Source organism: Citrus clementina, unplaced genomic scaffold (assembly GCF_000493195.1).
Source record: "Citrus clementina cultivar Clemenules unplaced genomic scaffold, Citrus_clementina_v1.0 scaffold_1, whole genome shotgun sequence".
NCBI lineage: Eukaryota > Viridiplantae > Streptophyta > Magnoliopsida > Sapindales > Rutaceae > Citrus > Citrus x clementina.
Window position 1 is genome coordinate 28676764 of NW_006263303.1, and position 18844 is coordinate 28695607.

The following is an 18844-nucleotide window of genomic DNA, read 5'->3' on the forward strand; positions in this document are numbered from 1 at the left end:
CCTGTTTTCTTCACAATTTCAACATTACCTTTGCTCAAGGTATTAGTGTTGTATGGAACTTAGTTGTGCATCAGATGGCTGATGCATTATCAGAGAAAGATTAATTTGATTGGTTTTTCGTTTCTAGTGTCTTTTTATTCATGAGAAGCATGAGCATACACGAGACATTGATGGAAACGTGTAATATATTTTCCTTATCCTTATGTTGTTATATTGTAAAGCTATTTAAATGTGAGTTCACTTCTAATCAAGATTCCTAACTTTAATTTGATAAAATAAAAGATGGAAAAATATAGATTCTAATATATTATAAAAAAAAATTGAATAAAAATGTGTATGTTTCTTGATTTTTAATTTTTGTCTTTACTTTTATTGAAGTTAGAATCTTTGATTGGAAGAATATTCACTTTAACGGTTAATCTCTTTTCACAACTTTAACTATGACAAAATAACAAACTACTAAAGGAAGGATAACAGTTTATTATATTATGTCCATGAAAACAATCACATTTTTACTATATTTCGGTTACAACCTTTAATTTACTAGACTTATAAAATACTGAAGTTATCCTTGTTAATAACTCAAAATATAACAAGGACAAGCAGGGGTTTTTGACAATTTTTTCAAACAGTCCTAAAAGTTCAAAAAATATGACAAGATAGCAGTTCACACAATGCATTATGTTCCAGAGTGTTAATTTTTAGCTGATCAAACTCCACCCATCTTCAAACGAGGCAAATTATTCACTTTAATTTTTATTTCTAGAATTCATGTTGAAAACAAAAGGTTAAATATAAAATTTTAAAAATAAATTCAATTTTTAATAAGTTCATGCAAAGACAAATTTTTAGATATTGTTCCTTAAAAAATCAATTTTACAGTCAAATCCCAAAGGATGGTCAAGGTAAACCAGGTTAGCAGGTAGCCCGTTACCAAAGCTTTCAAGTTTTCCAACTACTTCCGTTGGACTGGAATAATTTGAATCAAATGGTTGATCCGAACAATTTTGGGATCTGTTGCAAAAAATATATATTTACCTTCACATAGTAAATACTAATGGAATGAAGACCATCACATCAATTTAAGTTATAATTAGAGGATACTGCGCCAAATGGGACGCATGTGGCTTAAATCTGTGGTGTACACCTCAATCCAGACCGTTTTGCTTTACGGACATTGTTGAATGGTTAAAAATTTGACGCTAAAGAGATGTAAAACATTACATTGCACAATTTGCCAATTGTGAGGCAACCGCAGATAACTTGTGTTGTAAAAAATTTACAAAGAAATAAAAGGGAAAAAATAACCATTCAAAGCAGCAACAAGGCCGTAGACTTTGGTAAACCACAAAGGCTAAACAGAAGTCACCCGCATTGCTCTCATTCCCTCTATTCAGTATTACAAAAGTTGGTTATAAAACGAGGGAGAATTTGCAGGCAAAGCTTGCTCGTCTTCAAAGACACTTGTGCGTTAACTAATTCAAGACAGCAAATCTCATTCTCTCCCTCCCTTCGTCACATTTGTTTTATTAGGAGGAGTATGGACGAAGAAGAGGCTTCTTGAATTGGAGTTGCCTCGCACAGAAGTTGAAGAAAGTTGAGGGCTTATCTGAAACCTGACCGAAGCTCTCTTCTTTCTTCTTTGAAAACACCTCGATCGGTCTTCTTTTAATTTTTTTAATTCTTTGATACTGCATCAACCGTTAACCATGGGGGACATTTCTTTGGAGGAGATAAAAAATGAAAATGTTGATCTTGTAAGTATAAGATGTCCATGTTTTTCTCATCACCCGAATGGAGGCAATGTCAATGTGATCAATGTGTGTATGTGATGTGCTTATGTTAATGGCTACTTGTCTCTGTGTGTGTTTGTGCAGGAGAGGATCCCCGTGGCTGAAGTCTTTGAACAACTAAAATGTACCCCGAAGGGACTGACTACAGCGGAAGGAGAGAAGAGGCTGCAGATATTTGGCTACAACAAACTTGAAGAGAAAAAAGAGAGTAAATTACTCAAATTCTTGGGATTTATGTGGAATCCTTTATCATGGGTTATGGAAGCTGCAGCAATCATGGCCATTGTTTTGGCCAATGGTGGCGGCAAGCCCCCGGATTGGCCAGACTTCGTTGGTATTGTCGTGTTGCTCTTTATCAACTCTACTATTAGCTTCATTGAAGAAAATAATGCTGGCAATGCCGCTGCTGCTTTGATGGCTGGTCTTGCTCCCAAAACCAAGGTAATGATAACTCATTATCTATTCACACGTCCATAGCTTCTTTTTTTTTTTTTTTTTCCCCATCTCTTTTCTTCCAGAATTTGGTTCATTGTGTATATGTTTTTTGCTTTTAGGTGTTGAGGGATGAGAAATGGAGTGAACAAGAGGCCGAGATTTTGGTACCAGGGGATATAATTAGCATCAAGTTGGGAGATATTGTCCCGGCTGATGCACGACTTTTGGAAGGAGATCCTCTGAAGATTGATCAAGCTGCTCTTACTGGTGAATCTCTCCCTGTCACGAAGAATCCAGGTGATGAAGTATTTTCTGGTTCAACTTGCAAACAAGGTGAGATTGAAGCTGTTGTTATCGCGACTGGTGTGCATACCTTCTTTGGCAAGGCTGCCCACCTTGTCGACAGCACCAACCAAGTTGGCCACTTCCAAAAGGTAATGCCTGGCATTTTTATCACTCGTGATCCGACTTTCATCACATTAAGATTATGTGCTGATCAACTGTTTCGTGTGTTCTTGATTGATTAGGTGTTGACAGCAATAGGTAACTTCTGTATCTGCTCAATTGCGGTGGGAATGTTCATTGAGATCATTGTCATGTGGGCGATTCAGAGAAGGAGCTACAGAGATGGTATTGACAATCTATTGGTGCTCCTCATTGGAGGAATCCCGATTGCCATGCCTACAGTCTTGTCCGTGACAATGGCTATTGGCTCTCACCGCCTTTCGCAGCAAGGTGCAATCACCAAGAGGATGACAGCCATTGAAGAAATGGCTGGCATGGATGTTCTCTGCAGTGACAAGACTGGTACTCTCACCCTCAACAAGCTTTCAGTGGACAAAAGCCTTATTGAGGTGTGTGACTTAAAAGCAAATAACAAATACTGGGCCATGAGAAAAACGTTAGTACTGTATAACCTTTGGTTGTATTTGCAAATGTAGGTATTTGTCAAAGGTACGGACAGCGATGGTCTTTTATTGGCAGCGGCCAGGGCTTCCAGGGTTGAAAACCAGGATGCTATTGATGCTTCAATTGTAGGGATGTTGGCAGACCCCAAAGAGGTATAAAATTCGATCAATATATCATAAAAATTGGTTGCTCATGTTAGTCCAATTTCTGCAACGCTGAAGTGAGGCAATGAATATTCAGGCAAGAGCGGGAATCACTGAGGTCCACTTCCTTCCATTTAACCCAGTTGACAAGCGCACTGCAATCACCTACATCGACAGCAATGGAGACTGGCACAGAACCAGCAAGGGTGCCCCTGAACAGGTAGAGGGATTCCCCAGCTTTTGCACAATCAGTGGTATTTCATTTGCAATTTTGCAGAATCTTACCGTCATTTGTCTACCAGATCATTGATCTATGTGGACTCAAAGGTGAGATGAGGAGAAAAGCCCATCAAATTATTGACAACTTTGCCGAGCGCGGTCTCCGTGCTCTGGGAGTTGCCAGACAGGTAAATTATCCTGACTGCGCGCTACTTGTTCATGACAACTTCTGAATGGTTATTATCAGCTATGGCGAGCTTCTAAGCAAATTTAATTTGACCATCTACTCTCTCTATTTCCAGACGGTACCGGAAAAGACCAAGGAGAGTGAAGGATCACCATGGGAGTTTGTGGGTCTTTTGCCTCTATTTGACCCTCCCAGGCACGACAGTGCAGAAACTATTCGCCGTGCTCTTGACCTTGGAGTCAACGTTAAAATGATCACTGGTGATCAGCTAGCCATTGGCAAGGAAACTGGTCGCAGACTCGGCATGGGCACAAACATGTATCCCTCATCCTCTCTTCTTGGTCAATCCAAGGATGAGTCCATTGCTTCAATGCCAGTTGAAGAACTTATTGAAAAGGCTGATGGCTTTGCAGGAGTCTTCCCTGGTAAATTCATTCTTTCTGTAACTCAACTAAAGACAAACTAGAAAATATATTTGCATTTGAGCGGTTTAACTAAGCTAGTTTTGGGTAAACATGCAGAGCACAAGTATGAGATCGTTAAGAAGCTTCAAGAGAGGAAGCATATTTGCGGCATGACAGGAGATGGTGTTAATGATGCTCCAGCTCTTAAGAGGGCTGACATTGGCATTGCTGTTGCTGATGCAACTGACGCAGCTAGAAGCGCTTCAGACATTGTTTTGACAGAGCCGGGATTGAGTGTCATTGTGAGTGCCGTGTTGACAAGCAGAGCCATCTTCCAGAGGATGAAGAATTACACAATCTATGCAGTTTCCATCACCATTCGTATTGTGCTTGGATTCTTGCTTGTTGCCCTCCTCTGGAAGTTCGACTTCCCACCGTTCATGATCTTGATCATTGCCATTCTCAATGACGGAACCATTATGACTATCTCCAAAGATAGAGTCAAGCCCTCTCCTATGCCTGATTCATGGAAGCTCAAGGAAATTTTCGGCACTGGCGTTGTCCTTGGAACTTACATGGCTCTTGTTACTGCATTTTTCTTCTGGCTTATTCATGATACTCGTTTCTTCACTGTGAGTGAACGAATCAAGATCCTCGATAAAACTAATAATAATACTAAAGCAGAAGCTGATGCTAATACTCTTAAAATTGCAGAATACTTTTAATTTGAAGGAAATCCACGAAAAACCAGATATGCTTTCGGCAGCCCTGTATCTCCAAGTGAGCATCATCAGTCAAGCACTCATCTTTGTGACAAGGTCAAGGAGCTGGTCCTTCGTTGAACGTCCTGGTGTCATGCTCGTTGGTGCATTTCTTGTTGCACAGTTGGTCAGTATCAAACCTCATTTAGTTGGTTTCGTATGCTATAGAGATGATTGCATTGCTTGTTCTAACTTTTTGACACTTGGTCAATCAAGCTTGCCACCATTATCGCGGTGTATGCAAAATGGGAATTTGCTAGGATTGAAGGCATTGGCTGGGGATGGGCGGGAGCCATCTGGATTTTCAGCATCATTACTTACCTCCCTCTGGATCCTCTCAAGTTCGTGATCCGCTATGCTCAGAGTGGAAAGGCCTGGGATAACCTTCTTCAGAACAAGGTATCAAACTAACAACAATTGAGAAAACAACTTTTAATTAAGCTCCTTTTACCAGAAAATCCTATTACTACTCATTTTATTCATTCTTTTCTTTATTTTTTTTTAAATATTTTAAATTTTTTATGCTATGTAGACTGCATTCACAACCAAGAAAGATTACGGAAAAGGAGAAAGAGAGGCACAATGGGCAATGGCTCAACGCACAATGCATGGTCTTCAAACTTCAGAATCTACGGTAAATGAAAAGAATAGCAACCGTGAATTGACTGAGCTTGCCGAGCAGGCCAAGAGGCGTGCCGAAGTTGCAAGGTTAGGTACAAGAGGGAAGATAACACTGTCATGCTTTGAAACATGACACTGCTTCTCTCAATAACCCAATTTAAGAATTCTACAAAAAGAGCTCTTAGCATTCATAATGTTCATACACATAAGAACAAAACTCTTAGAAATTCCTTTTTTTTTTTTTTTTTTTGGCAGGCTGAGAGAACTTCACACGCTGAAAGGGCATGTTGAATCAGTGGTCAAGCTGAAGGGATTGGACATTGAAACCATCCAACAACACTACACTGTGTAACCAAGACACAGAAACAAATGCAACATTAATGAACTCATCAAAGATGTTTGTTCAAGGATGGAGAATTTTCATAGGCAACTAAGCTAATTAAAGAAGGGACTGAGAGGGGGAAAAAAGATTAATCTTTTTATCTTTTGCTTTCTTTTTTTAAATTTTTTTTTATTGTTTTAGAGGAGGAATAATCAACTGAATGAGATTTGATTGGGTTGTTACTTTTTAGCTTAAAAAAAAAAACATATGAAGATGGATGTATTGAACAAGAACTGAAGGCACTATTATTTATAACATCTTTGTGTGTTCTTTTTTGTCTTTCAGTTCCAATTTCCTTTTAATTCTGATTATGTAGCAATTGGCAATTGAATTTTGCACTAATCATAATAAAAATAACAATACTAAAAATAATGGATCATTGGTGATGATCAAAATAACTTAAATTTGTATTAAGAATCCCATTAGGTATTTCTAAAATGGAAATGAGTAAACTTGAGAACAATTTCTTTTTTCTTTAATTATAAATCATTAATAATAATTACAGTGGCCTGCAACGTGCCACGTGGCCACTTTAACATTTTCTCCCGCCAATTAAAATTTCCCGCCCACTCCGCCAATTATGTTGTTTTTATACAGCCCCAGTCCCCAGCGGCGTTAGTAAAGACTCTTCAGTTCATAATCCGAAAACTTAAAGCCGAGGAAAAAAAAAAAAACCCCTCCAAAATAATCTCTCTCTCTCTTTCTCTGAAGAATCCGTGTTCCAATGGCGCCTGAAAAACTAACAGAGTATGAGCGAAAACGACTTGAAAACATTAAGCGAAACGAGGAGATGCTGGCGGCTCTCAAAGTACACGCTAAGGCCTCCGATCTCTCAGCCGCTTCAAAACGCCAAAGGTATATGTCTCTCTCTCTCTCTGTGTTTGTGAGCAAGCGAGTTTTGAAATGCAATACCCAGTTTTATTTTTGTAATTTATGCTTATCCAGTATAAATATACCCATATAAAGTTTATGTGTAAAATGAATAACCCATGTTTATTTTTGAAGATTTCATAATATTTTATTTGTGTATTGATGTAAATGGGAATGATTTGAATATTTGTGCTATTCATTTCCTTTTACTAGTTTTTTTCTTAATTTTTTAATGCATTAATAGATAGATAAAAGTTTTTTCTTTTTGGGCGAAAAGTCATTTTTTGCTTGGAAGATTTATTTTTGTATTGAGGTGATTTTATGTTTGTTTGATGGCAGGGTTGAGATTAAGGCATATAAAGTGAGTCCACAGAAGAAATATAAACCCGAGACCCCGATTGTGCTCAGGCGTTCTTTAAGAACCCAAGGAATGCAGCCGGATTCGAAGGGTTTGAGTGATCATTCGGTTGCTTCTGATCCTAAAACCTCGAAATCTGTTAGTCCAAAGAAGTCCTCTGCTATGACAGGTCCTCTGAGCTTTAAAAACGCTTATGTTGAAACTGGGACTTTTGTATCACTTGTTGATGCCTTTTTGAGTGTTGCAAAGAAACCCCATTTTGGTGAAATTAAAGAAGAATTCAATGCAAGTTTGGATTATGAGATGAAACCTAAAGTGGGGGTTATAGTTCCAGTTAAAGAAGATGAAGTTAGGGCTTGTAAGGACGAGAACTTGGGTTTTGTAATTAAGGACGAATTTAATGGATTTAAAACTTGCAAAGATGAGGGTTTGAGTGTGGGTTCTTGTGATTTAATTAAGGGTGTGGTTAAAACAGAGAAGATTGAAGTTGGGAGTTGTGTTGATATAGGATCATTAACTCTGAAGCCAGAGAATATAGCGCGAATTATGCCAGGAAGAATAACGCAGATGAAGTTTCTTCCTTGTAGTGATGTGAGAATGGTTGTGGCTGGAAGCAAGCTGGGAAATATTACATTTTGGAATTTGGATTCTCAGCAAGATGAAGACAATGGGATATATTTGTTTCGCACGCATTTAGGTCCTATATCAGGGATTGTAACTCAACAATATTGCTTGTCTAAGGTACTTTTTGTTTGGAATTTCTTGGCTTTTATAATTATTTGCATGAAATCTTAACCAATTTTCATTACATGTATTAAATGTAGCTCTTTACCAGTTGCTCTGATGGTTTGATTTGCATGAAATCTTAACTTATTTTCATTAGTCGTGATTAAAATGTAGATCTTCACCAGTTGCTATGATGGTTTAATTCGATTAATGGATGCTGAGAAGGAGGTATTCGATCTAGTTTACTCCAGCGAGTATGCTGTATTTTCACTTTCGCAACAGCCAAACAATGTGAACACTTTATATTTCGGTGAAGGTCAAGGGGGATTGAATATCTGGGATGTGAGAAGTAGAAAATCCGCAACTGAATGGCTTCTGCACGAAGCCAGGATCAACACCATTGATTTTAATCCACGAAACCCCAATATCATGGCTACTAGTTCCACGGATGGGACTGCTTGTATTTGGGATTTGAGAAGTATGGCAACAGATAAACCAGAACCTACGAAGGTGTTGAGTCATAAGAGGGCAGTGCATTCTGCTTACTTCTCACCCTCTGGGAGCTCCCTTGCAACGACAAGGTATGTTATGTTGCTTTGACCTCATTCTGCATTTGCTTGATTTTTAGCTTTTGAGTTAATGTTGTTAGAGCCTTTCCAGAGATATTTTTATTAGTTATTTGTAAACCAATATCTCCACTTGAATTAGCTATCGTATTCTGATCCAATTTAATCACTGAATTTGATTTCCTTCTTACGTAAATCCTGTGTTATTTATCACTTCTCATTATTATTCTAATCCAATTTAATCACTGATTGTGATTCCTTCTTACGTAAATCCTGTGTTATTTATCACTTCTCAGTATTAATGCTTCTTATAACAGTAGAAGTTTATCCAAGTCAAAGCATCTTCTATGTTACAGGCAACTTGAGAAAATATTTGTTAATGTAATTCTTGTATGAGGACCAGTTTCTGATTTGATTATGTAGTTTTGATGATACTATCGGTATATGGAGTGGGGTCAACTTTGAAAATACTGCGATGATACACCACAATAATCAAACTGGAAGGTGGATATCGTCTTTCAGGTATTCCTTGTGATTGATATGGTGTGGTTACAGCAAACATTTTCTGCATCCCCTGCATGTGTTATTTTTCTTAGTCACTCGATATGCTGAAGGCCAATTTCTATTTTTTGGTGGAGCAGAGCAATATGGGGTTGGGATGATTCATGCATTTTCATTGGCAACATGACAAGAACAGTTGAAGTCATCTCTCCTGCTCAAAGAAGAAGTGTAGCAACTTTGCAGAGCCCATATATCTCTGCAATTCCTTGCAGATTTCATGCTCACCCTCATCAGGTTGGGACGCTAGCAGGAGCTACAGGTGGTGGCCAGGTTTATGTTTGGACATCAGATTAAGAATCTGCGGGAGAATTGTGTAATTGTTGTTAAACGACATGTAGCTGCCTTTGTCAAGCCAATTGCAAAGAAATTAATAGCTTTTAGGATTTTTGTAACTTGATAACTGAATCACGGGTCATTCTGGTGTACCAGAGTTTTGGAATACTGTGGTTGTTAAGGATCATTCGCAACGATTACATTGCCCATGTTCAGGGATCCATAAAATTTGAGTATCTCGATCCATGGAATATGGTAGAAGTTTTTCCAATTACAAGAAAATGTCAGTATCGATGTAAAAATGCACTGGTAAATATCGTACATAACTATCAATGACTGCATACATCGGGGCTTCGGAATAAACTTACTGAACCAGCATGAGTTTAGATTGATTTTTAGTCCTGTCAAGGTTCTTTGGATAAATAATTGATTCAGTCCACACCATGGCTTATTTGAAATTGGCTGACCTCTTACTCCTAAATGCTGATACATCTTAAACCTATCATCCTTTCACACACACAGTCGAAATCTATGATCAAATAATGTATGTTAGTTAATTAAGTATTTACATTCTTCCATGAAGTTACTTCAGATGGAATTATATTTTCACTACAGGCAAGCACAGCCTGTGCCACCAATTTCCCAAACCAACCATGATATAACAAACCCCTAGAGCCAAGTCCCCCAAATAACCAGTATTTACATGCATGAGTTGTACCTACAAGATTATCAACACAACCTAGCAGCGGAGGTGAGCCGTTGGGAGTCATTGGTGGCAATGCCCTCAAGCCAGCCCTAGCTCCAGTGAAAGACCAATTTTTCATGCCTGGATATATGGCAGATGCCTTTGGCAGAAGCTCTTCTAGGGCTTTTGAAGCTTCATCCGCTGAGACAATTGGTGATGAATTTCTGGATTTCCATTCCTTTGTTGAGCCCATAAGTAAACTGCGACTTCCCTGAACGGCTAGCCATGCATCTGACAGTATGGACGGGCCATGGTCTGGATAATATTCCCTGAAATACAGCATTCCAGATATAGTGTCTTACAAATGGAGAAAAATATTTTGATATTAACTGGACATTTGAGCCATTATTCCCCACAAAAATTTCCATACTAGTAATTGTACCCCAAAACGAAAAGGAAGAAGAGAGACAGAGCAGAAAATGGATGATAAGCATTGGATGGCTTTGCTTAGCGCTTATTTGCATTTGAATCATGGTTTGGAATCTGAAATCTTGTTATTAGCTTGGGGCATCTTTCATGGGTTCTCATATTTAAAGAAAACTGGATTTCAAGGCCCTCATCCTATAGAAACAAAGATAGCATTTTGTAAGTTGCATAGTAATGAATTTTCCCTATCCATTGGCAACCTTGAATAAAAGAAGAATTATTTGTTTACGGAAGGAATTCAAAATGCCAAACTGCAGATCCTCTGGCTTGACATTTTATAGAAAGCAAATGATAGCTTTTACCCTATAAAATCAGGCAGTTGCATATGAGCAATCACCCCTCGGCATGTCCTCAAAGGAAGCTTCCCAGAGAGTTCTGGAAGCATGTCTGCTTTGGCACCTACACATATGATTACTGCATCGTATTCCCCTAAAGACCATAAAGCACAAGTCAAGTCTATGACAGAAAGATTCTGAAGTCAAGGAATACATAATCTTCACAACTCTGATAAATAGGGCATGAGTTAAGCATGTTTAAGGTGAGATATTCTCCCAGACTCTCTCAGTTGGCATGAGAATTTCAAGTGTAAAACCAGATTATACAAACAAACTAGGCGGACAGGACCTTGTAGTCTAAAACATCTCTTCACTGTAGTGTCTGGCATTGTAATGCAGCAGAGAATAAGGCTCTGAAACAACAGAATGAGAAATTACCTTCTAATTCAAGAAGACTAGTAATCGATTTTTGGTGGAGACACAACTCTTTCCCTCCAAAACCAGAGGCCGACAATTCCTTCACTAGGTTTTTACATGCTAAGAAGAGTCCCTAGTTAATAACCATGGAGCAAAGAACACTTATGAAAGGAAAAGAAAAATTATTGTAATAAATATCAGCGAGTTCATTCTTTGTACCTGAAGATAGTGTGGAGGATGCACGGTCACAGCATCAGGCATATAAAAGGCTGTGTTCAGAGGTAGACAGATATCTGGGACAAGACCTTGGGCAGTATCCCTACCAATAGTCTCTATTCTGCAACTGGAAAGGCTATTCTGAGCATTCTAGTTGCACGAAGGCAGAAACACTATTACTATGGGAAAACGATGTATCAATGAAAAAGTATCCACTTTCTATTGAGGAGGTGAAAAGTAAGTACATGATTCAGTGCATCCAAGGTCCTGACATTCGTTGCAGGTCTCAAGATGCCCCTGGAAGGAACATAAGCATGGCAGTGTTTATGAGCCAATTGATTCAGAGAAATATAAGAAAAAAAAAAAGGATAAATCAGCACTACTTGACATAAAGAGCAGCTGAAATACAAGCAGGACGAATCACTTGCTCTAAAAAATGTCTGCGATGCAACTACAAGACTTTATTTACCACACTTGTTCGAAAAGGAAATATTGTATTAAAAGGAAGGAAGGAAACCTTCTCCTGACTACAAAGTTACTAAACTTTTGAGCAGGGTCCCCAATTTCTGAGTTTGGCTCTCCAAAAGCAAGTGCTGCTGTTTCTGCAATGCTTAAAAGTTTTAAACACTCATTCCAACACTCAGCACCCTGCCAAAGAAGCTTAACTGCAAGATTCAAGAACAAAAAGTAAACCCATTTAAAAAGAAAGATAGAGAAAAAAAAAAGAAGGCATGTTAGGCGAAGAGAAGGCATTATTATTACAGTTAGAGAGAGGAAGAATGGAAGATTAGCTAGCAACAGCATGCGGCCAAGTTAAAGTAAAGATATGAAAATGATGGAAGGAAACCTTTAGGGGAGTAAGGGTGAAGGAGGCCTCCTGAAACTCCAGATGCACCGCCCCCAATGCCAACCTCATCATACAAGTCAATGCTTAGATTCAACTCTTTCGGACTGTGCTGCGGCACGCGCACACACACGATAACATGGATAGCAGTAAACAGTAAGTACAGTACAATAGTTATTAATTAAACATTACAACAGCAACATCAGCAACAGCGCAGAGTAATTAATTTTACCTTCAACAAATGCCAGACCACGGAGAGGCCAGCAAAACCAGCACCAAGCACTGCGTACCTGAGAGGACGACTCTGGGATTGGGCGAGAGAAGAAGAGGGACAAACTCGGGAAGCGCTTCCTCTACCTCTGTGAGTCTGACCCACCGCCCCGGGACACCTCCAAATCCAATCACTTCTAATAATAAAACTCATGCCGCCCGCTTCCTTTCGTGTTTGATGAATGATGATATGATTAGTTAAGTTGGATTCGGGGGACAGGAATGGATACCTCCATCTGCAGACTGCAGTTGTATAATAATATCTGCCTGCGTTGGTCTGGAGAGCTGAAATGTCAAAATGAATTGAACGCTTTAGATAATGTGCCTTCAATTGCGGGGGCTATTTTTTTGCAGTTAAAGAAAACAACTCTTGTTCATATCCAATATTATTCAATCTCATTTGTGTGTTTGTATCGTATAATTAATTTTACTTGCCTTTCTTACTTTTCACTAGTAGTAAGTATACGTACATTATTTAGCGTTCGTAATGTTACATCACTCCTTCACCATAACGGTTGGGTCCTGTGGTTTTAAGAATTGCGGGTAGTAAAGTACAATTGCCGTCCGCAAGCTTCATATACAAAACAAAATGAACCAACTGAAATTGAAATTTTTGGCACAAAAATAATCTTCTGCCTTTCAAGTATTATACTACTACTACTACTACTACTACTAATGCTCCTTTCGTTTCAGCGGGAGAAAAAAAAAGAAAATAAAAAAAAGGGGTGGTACTACTACAACAGTACTACTACTGCTGGCTATGGTACGCTGATTACAACTAGAGCTTTTTAATTGCCATAAAAATGGGAGTCACAATTTTTTGATTCATTTGAGCTGCCCCCGTGATTTTGCCGACAAACAAGTAGTGGATTACACTTTCCTCAATATAACACGTCTTTCTCGTTTGTATTCAACTTCATCTCTCTGATGCATAATAATAAGCGCTCTTCTAATCTGCAATATTTAGCAAAGCAAATATCAGCGAAACCATAAACTATACAAAACTATTATATAATAAGAGTCCAGAGATATAAGCAAGTACATCAAACATGGTTGCTTTCACCTGAAACTATAAAAAAATTCGCACTAAAACTTAACAATTCAGTCTTGATTCATTACCCAACAAATATTTATCTTGAGTTGCAGTTTTAGTGCCACTTGTGTTAATGAAATCACTCAACATTATTCATCTGTAATTTTTTTTTTGGAATGAAAGTGCATGAAAATTCATTTTAAATCCAGGCTTTCAAAAGTTTTTATTTTTTATTTATTTAGAAAAGGTCCTGCCTGTAGGCCTTTAGCATTATATAGTTATGGGTACAACTTAAAAATCATAATCTGCCTATACTCCAATGAAAATATTCAATGGCGTGACTTTTTAAAACAAATACTTACAATTGATTCATTCATCCCCATTCTAGTGAGATCATCAATCAACCTTCTCTCCGATATTTGGTTCCCAATGGGTATTCTCCTCTTTATCTGGGTTTCTGCTTGCTGTTTAATGGGACAAATACATGAGTAAAGATTAGCGTGTGTGGGATCTTGGGAAAGGCAAAAGGAATCAGAACCATGCTACCCAAGTCAAACCTTTATCTCATGGGCCATCTCGGCAGTAAGATTCACTTGCTGGTTTATACCAGACCGCGCTGCATCCATGGTGGAAACAGTAAAAAGTCTTACGGCTTCATTAACTTCATTCTCAGTGGCAACATGGGACCTATTATCATGGTTCATGAAAGGGCGGTACGTTAAATGTAGAGTTACTAAACGCAAAACAGAACACACACAGTGTGTGTGTGTTCTAGTTATAGGTTCTCACTATTCTTGAATGTGGTCTGAACAATTTATTATCAACTGAAAATTATGCAAATTAAGCAACCAGTTCAAATTTTATACAAAACACAACATATCAAAATCCATTCTCAACAATGACATAGATCATTTCATAATCTCAGGCTTAAAAATAGTACTTACAGTTTCATTTTTGCAAGTGCCTCGCTTAACCTTACTATGGCTTCCAGCTGTCTTACAGTAATGGGTATAGGAGCAGCCTCTCCAGTTTCATTTGCCTGCCGCCTCATGTCCTACAAGAGCACATGACGATAAGCTAGTATTAATGAGTAGATAAGGAAATATCACTATACATTATCGAAACATTGTAATTAAATAATTTGCAGAGAAATTCTTCATGTTATTGCAATCAAATCATTTTTAACGATCATCAAACCACCAACCCAGGTTCCTACTGGAAATGCAATAATTTATGGTAATTCTTGAGTCTCCCAGAACATATGCATGAAAGAATGTAGGGAGATGGCAGGGTAGTGTGAAGGATAAAAAGTTTGGAACTTCTGCTTCTGTATCCAAAGTACAGTAAGAATAAGAATAATATCTGATTACAAAACACATTCTTTTCCCAAAAGCTCCCAGAACATTTTCAAGGACTGATGTGCTTAAACTGGTTCGTACCTTTCAGCTAACACTCCAAATATATAGCTACTTATTTGAGAGATGAGTAATAATTGCGATTAAGGATACCCACCTTCCGAATTTGGACATACTGATCTCGAAGCTTAGCTGAGGCAGACTCTGACAGACGGGGGTGACATTCAAGTCTACAATATTGTATATACCTGTCCACGTTGTGACTCAAAACAGTTTAGCATTTCATCAATATTGACAAAGGAGCATCGTACAGAATGTATGGCCAAGTTTTCTGAAGATATATACCTCTTCAGCCAATTCTCCTCTTTAGAAACTTTGCTGTCAGCAGAGACTGCATCTGCAGATGCATGAATTTTTATGATGTGGCTAGCAATAAGCTGCAAAAGGAAAATTTTAACTTTATCAACTAAATTAAGGACACGTGACGGCCATAGTAGTATACAGTAATGAAGTAGGCTTCTGATAGAAGTACAGAAAAATTGCTTTTTGGTTTCAAAAAGTTGGAGCAATACAAATAGTTTAATATTCCATCAATTATCCATCACTATGTATGCCTTCAAATGCAAATGAAGCAAAATAAAAGCATTGTGATTGCTAGAAGGGCAAAATCAAAATCTTGATCTGAAAACCTTTTCTGAGCAAAAACTTTTTATTACCTTATCCTGATTGTACATCCTGATATCCTTGACTATGAAGATTAAATCAAATCTTGACAGAATTGTTGTCTGCAAATCAATATTATCCTGTGCAGACTGGAATGAGGAATACTTTGTTAGTTGCTTAGCCAGAAATCAGGGGACATAAGACATGGCCCCAGTTAAAATGTAACATAGTATAGACCTTGAGATCATCATAACGTCCTGAGGGTGGGTTAGCAGCAGCAAGCACTGAGGTTCTTGAATTGAGAACAGTTGTTATTCCAGCTTTAGCAATGGATATTGTCTGCTGCTCCATTGCTTCATGAATAGCAACCCTAAGTAATAAAAAATGCGAAGACTTAAGGCCTGTAACTAAGAGATAAATGATCTAGCAATCGACTTCTGAAGCCAATTTTAGTTACCTATCCTCTGGTCTCATTTTGTCAAACTCATCAATACAGACAACACCTCCATCTGCCAAAACCATGGCTCCTCCTTCAAGATAAAATTCACGCTGAATCGGGATTGATAGATTAGTGTCAGAAACATTCTAAATTTCATTATTTTATTGAACATATTTCGCAATAGCAAGGAAAACAATATTATTTGTTCTGAAACACAATAAGATCAAGAACTCACAGAGCTTCCATCTCGAATCACTGAAGCTGTAAGACCCGCAGCTGATGAGCCTTTCCCAGAAGTATAAACTGCAATAGGCGCTGTCTTCTCGACAAACTTAAGAAACTTTTAAAGGTACTTATACAATCAGTTCTCTTCCAAGGAATTGAAAGAAGGAGCATGAACTACCCTAAATTAAGATTAAGCAAGCTAGACAAAATGACTTGCATGCAAGCCCAGAAACTTTCGACAGGAGCAGGAACACGGAGCTCAAACTAAGCAACATTATGACTTTGAAGCAACTCTCACATCACAAACTGAGCAAGAAATGTAAAAATAACCTGAGATTTAGCAGTAGATGGGTCCCCCAGAAGTAACACATTGACATCACCTCGTAACTTCACTCCATCTGGCAAATTCTGCATAATGAAATTTGGTTATGGTATCAATAAATAAACTAGATGATACCAAAACAATAAAGTTCTAGATATACCTTCCTGGAACCTCCAAACAGAAGGCAAGCAACAGCTTTTTTAACGTCATCATGACCAAAAATGGAAGGAGCAATCTTTGAGCATACAGTTTTGTATGCATCTGGTTGTGATGCAAATTTTTTGAATTTTTCTATCTGCAAAAATGCCATTGTATAAGATACTGCCTAATGGCAAAATGGAATCTCCAAAAGGTGCCATCTTATCCTTAATGTGCTCTATGTCATAATCCTACCATACACGGTACACAATAGCAAAGAGGTGCAGCCATGCAAAGATGATACACCTTTAAACAACATACCTCTTCCTGAGTGAATGCAGCAGCACCTCGTGAGCTAGCCTCATTGGTTTCTTCCAAACCCACAACCCGAATATAAGGCTGTCTAACGGCAACTGCTCCTTTATGACTAAAAACAATCAGACAAAATGATTAGTAATGGCATACTGGTAGAGGTGTTAAACTTCATCTGTCACAGTGTAATGATACTTACGAGGCTGGTGAATTTGCAGATTGAAAAATACTATAAATTCCCATTATTGTCAATCGTGTTCCAGGTACAATTGTCTGAACAAGATGGCGATCAACCGAGAGAAGCATGTTTCTAGGAAGCTCCCCGGTGGGCACATCCTTAGAAACCCAAAGAAACAGACATCCATCAAGAAAAGGAAAAAAAAATCAAAATATTCTATTTGCAGTACTCATCATCCATTAAGTGAAGATCATTACCTCCGGATTCTCCTGCAGCTTGAGAGTTTGCTGATCAACATATTGACTCTTATCAGGAACAATAATCCAAGGATCAATGGGGCAGGGTTCTTCTCCAGCCTACAAAAGGAACCATCACTCTTTATTAATCAAGATTCCACAAAACATGAATTAAAACAAAAGGTAAGATACTCACCTGAGGTATATGGCCACATGATCGAGGGACAATTGCCCCACCAAGGCCTGGACGACAGGGAACATCCAAAGTACTTTTACAATTCTTGCATGATAGATGTACATAAGTTGCCTTTGCCTTAACCCTGGAAGCAGCTATTGTAATCCCAGATATCTTCACCAGTTTTGAAATAAATTGAGCCTGATCATCAATTTTTTTTCTTTTTAAGTAACATAATAAAACATCATGTCCTCCATTCTTTAGTCAATCAAGCATAGAAAAGGAATCCAAACCCACTAACCCCAATTGACCGCATTGACATAGAATCTTCCTTTGAAGTTAGCAAAATCTGCACCTCCTCAGTCTTTGGTTCCTCGTTGTCCACCTTCATCTTCAAACTCGCCAAAACCTCTGCCGCCGCTGTCTCAAACTTAAAAAAGAAAGGGGAAAAAAGAAAAATAAAACACAAGTTTAATCACCCAATATTCCAACAATTACAAAATACATAACAAAATATTCAAATTTGGTGCGTTCACTCTTCCCGGATCATATTAAAAAAGAAAAATTTTCGCACAAATTTAATTAGTACAACTAATTTTGAATTAGGCTGTTTTTTTTTTAATTAGAAATTTGAATCGATCTGACTAACATAATTGTTTTTTTTCTTTATATTACCAAAATAATATATCAAAATGTGAAATGAGAGGAAAAGTGAAAATCAATGGATTACCAAAGGGAGGAAATCGGCAGGGGAAGAGCGGAGGAGGGAGGGAAGATCGGCATCGAAGGCGAGGAGGTCTTCCAGGTGAACCAAAAGAAACTTAGGGTTTTCGATGAGGCTTTCTCTGTAAGGAAACACGTTTTTATCTCTCTCGAAGTTTCTAATAAACTCCTTGAACTTGATCAGGGTCGTGTGGCGGCGGTGATTTGCATCCGCCGTCGCCCCCACCGCATCATCGGGAAACTGCGCCTGGTCGCTGTAATACACTGCGCCTTCGTCCCAACCCGACATTGTTTTAGCCGGCTTCCTTTCTCTGTCTTTCGTTCTTTATTTCAATCTCTGCACGAACAGCGATCGCTCTTCTCTTTCTCTTTCTCTCTCCTTCAAAAATGGCGCGCGCATGCAGTGTCAACTTGTTTTTGGCGGGAATTATTTGGCGGGAGGATGACGGTGACGTGGCTTGAGGCATGTGGGCTTTGGGTCCAATATGCAATTTCCATTAACATTCGTTAAACAAATTTGATAAATTGATAAATTTATCCAATAAACAATTTCCGTAGTTGCTTGTGCAACAAAGTAACAAAAGAATTACCGTACTGTAACTCTTGATCTTGAACATCAAACTCTATTCAAAGTGGTGCAAACT

General features: G+C 38.3%; 4 protein-coding genes across 5 annotated transcripts; 2 read left to right on the forward strand and 2 right to left on the reverse strand.

The window, feature by feature from the left end:
• The first annotated feature begins 1663 nt into the window (after positions 1-1663).
• LOC18054303 (ATPase 8, plasma membrane-type) lies at positions 1664-6116 on the forward strand. Its single transcript, XM_006453615.2, has 13 exons — positions 1664-1757; positions 1878-2234; positions 2348-2662; positions 2756-3082; positions 3170-3289; positions 3378-3500; positions 3583-3687; positions 3802-4111; positions 4208-4722; positions 4805-4978; positions 5068-5250; positions 5384-5559; positions 5728-6116. Exons 1-13 carry the CDS (start codon positions 1710-1712, stop codon positions 5822-5824), a joined length of 2850 nt encoding a protein of 949 aa, XP_006453678.1. The 5' UTR covers positions 1664-1709; the 3' UTR covers positions 5825-6116.
• A 421-nt stretch (positions 6117-6537) lies between these two features.
• LOC18054304 (DNA damage-binding protein cmr1) lies at positions 6538-9421 on the forward strand. The gene is made up of 5 exons (XM_006453616.2): positions 6538-6709; positions 7064-7823; positions 7983-8389; positions 8798-8896; positions 9016-9421. Exons 1-5 carry the CDS (start codon positions 6579-6581, stop codon positions 9227-9229), a joined length of 1611 nt encoding a protein of 536 aa, XP_006453679.1. The 5' UTR covers positions 6538-6578; the 3' UTR covers positions 9230-9421.
• A 103-nt stretch (positions 9422-9524) lies between these two features.
• On the reverse strand, positions 9525-12580 carry LOC18054305. 2 transcript variants are annotated; one of them, XM_024177641.1, is made up of 8 exons: positions 12364-12580; positions 12135-12243; positions 11832-11952; positions 11533-11584; positions 11291-11437; positions 11093-11204; positions 10682-10808; positions 9525-10222 (listed from the first exon to the last, which is right to left on the reverse strand). In XM_024177641.1, the coding sequence occupies exons 1-8, from the start codon at positions 12553-12555 to the stop codon at positions 9766-9768; spliced, it is 1317 nt and encodes a 438-aa protein (XP_024033409.1). In that variant the 5' UTR covers positions 12556-12580; the 3' UTR covers positions 9525-9765. The 2 variants fall into 2 exon arrangements, with proteins under 2 accessions (XP_024033409.1, XP_006453681.1); XM_006453618.2 differs by having other exon boundaries at positions 11805-11952.
• Positions 12581-12652: 72 nt separating this feature from the next.
• Positions 12653-18561, reverse strand: LOC18054306 (DNA replication licensing factor MCM5). The gene is made up of 19 exons (XM_006453619.2): positions 18208-18561; positions 17779-17907; positions 17499-17678; positions 17324-17422; positions 17088-17224; positions 16898-17003; positions 16599-16733; positions 16447-16524; positions 16127-16231; positions 15910-16001; positions 15690-15822; positions 15506-15601; positions 15135-15226; positions 14947-15037; positions 14379-14488; positions 13992-14121; positions 13797-13898; positions 12872-13355; positions 12653-12686 (listed from the first exon to the last, which is right to left on the reverse strand). The coding sequence occupies exons 1-18, from the start codon at positions 18487-18489 to the stop codon at positions 13272-13274; spliced, it is 2181 nt and encodes a 726-aa protein (XP_006453682.1). The 5' UTR covers positions 18490-18561; the 3' UTR covers positions 12653-12686; positions 12872-13271.
• Positions 18562-18844: the final 283 nt, after the last annotated feature.

Coding starts and splice junctions, on each gene's coding strand:
- LOC18054303 (XM_006453615.2), top strand. CDS start 1,710: ATGGGGGACATTTCTTTGGAGGAGATAAAAAATGAAAATGTTGATCTT. Junction 3,290..3,377: donor TGTTGGCAGACCCCAAAGAG/GTATAAAATTCG, acceptor ATGAATATTCAG/GCAAGAGCGGGAATCACTGA. Junction 4,112..4,207: donor CTTTGCAGGAGTCTTCCCTG/GTAAATTCATTC, acceptor GTAAACATGCAG/AGCACAAGTATGAGATCGTT.
- LOC18054304 (XM_006453616.2), top strand. CDS start 6,579: ATGGCGCCTGAAAAACTAACAGAGTATGAGCGAAAACGACTTGAAAAC. Junction 6,710..7,063: donor GCCGCTTCAAAACGCCAAAG/GTATATGTCTCT, acceptor GTTTGATGGCAG/GGTTGAGATTAAGGCATATA. Junction 8,897..9,015: donor AGGTGGATATCGTCTTTCAG/GTATTCCTTGTG, acceptor TTGGTGGAGCAG/AGCAATATGGGGTTGGGATG.
- LOC18054305 (XM_006453618.2), bottom strand. CDS start 12,555: ATGAGTTTTATTATTAGAAGTGATTGGATTTGGAGGTGTCCCGGGGCG. Junction 11,953..12,134: donor TCACCCTTACTCCCCTAAAG/GTTTCCTTCCAT, acceptor TGAATCTTGCAG/TTAAGCTTCTTTGGCAGGGT. Junction 11,585..11,804: donor AACTTTGTAGTCAGGAGAAG/GTTTCCTTCCTT, acceptor TGTTCCTTCCAG/GGGCATCTTGAGACCTGCAA.
- LOC18054306 (XM_006453619.2), bottom strand. CDS start 18,489: ATGTCGGGTTGGGACGAAGGCGCAGTGTATTACAGCGACCAGGCGCAG. Junction 17,225..17,323: donor AGCTGCAGGAGAATCCGGAG/GTAATGATCTTC, acceptor TGGGTTTCTAAG/GATGTGCCCACCGGGGAGCT. Junction 15,227..15,505: donor GGATGTACAATCAGGATAAG/GTAATAAAAAGT, acceptor TTCCTTTTGCAG/CTTATTGCTAGCCACATCAT.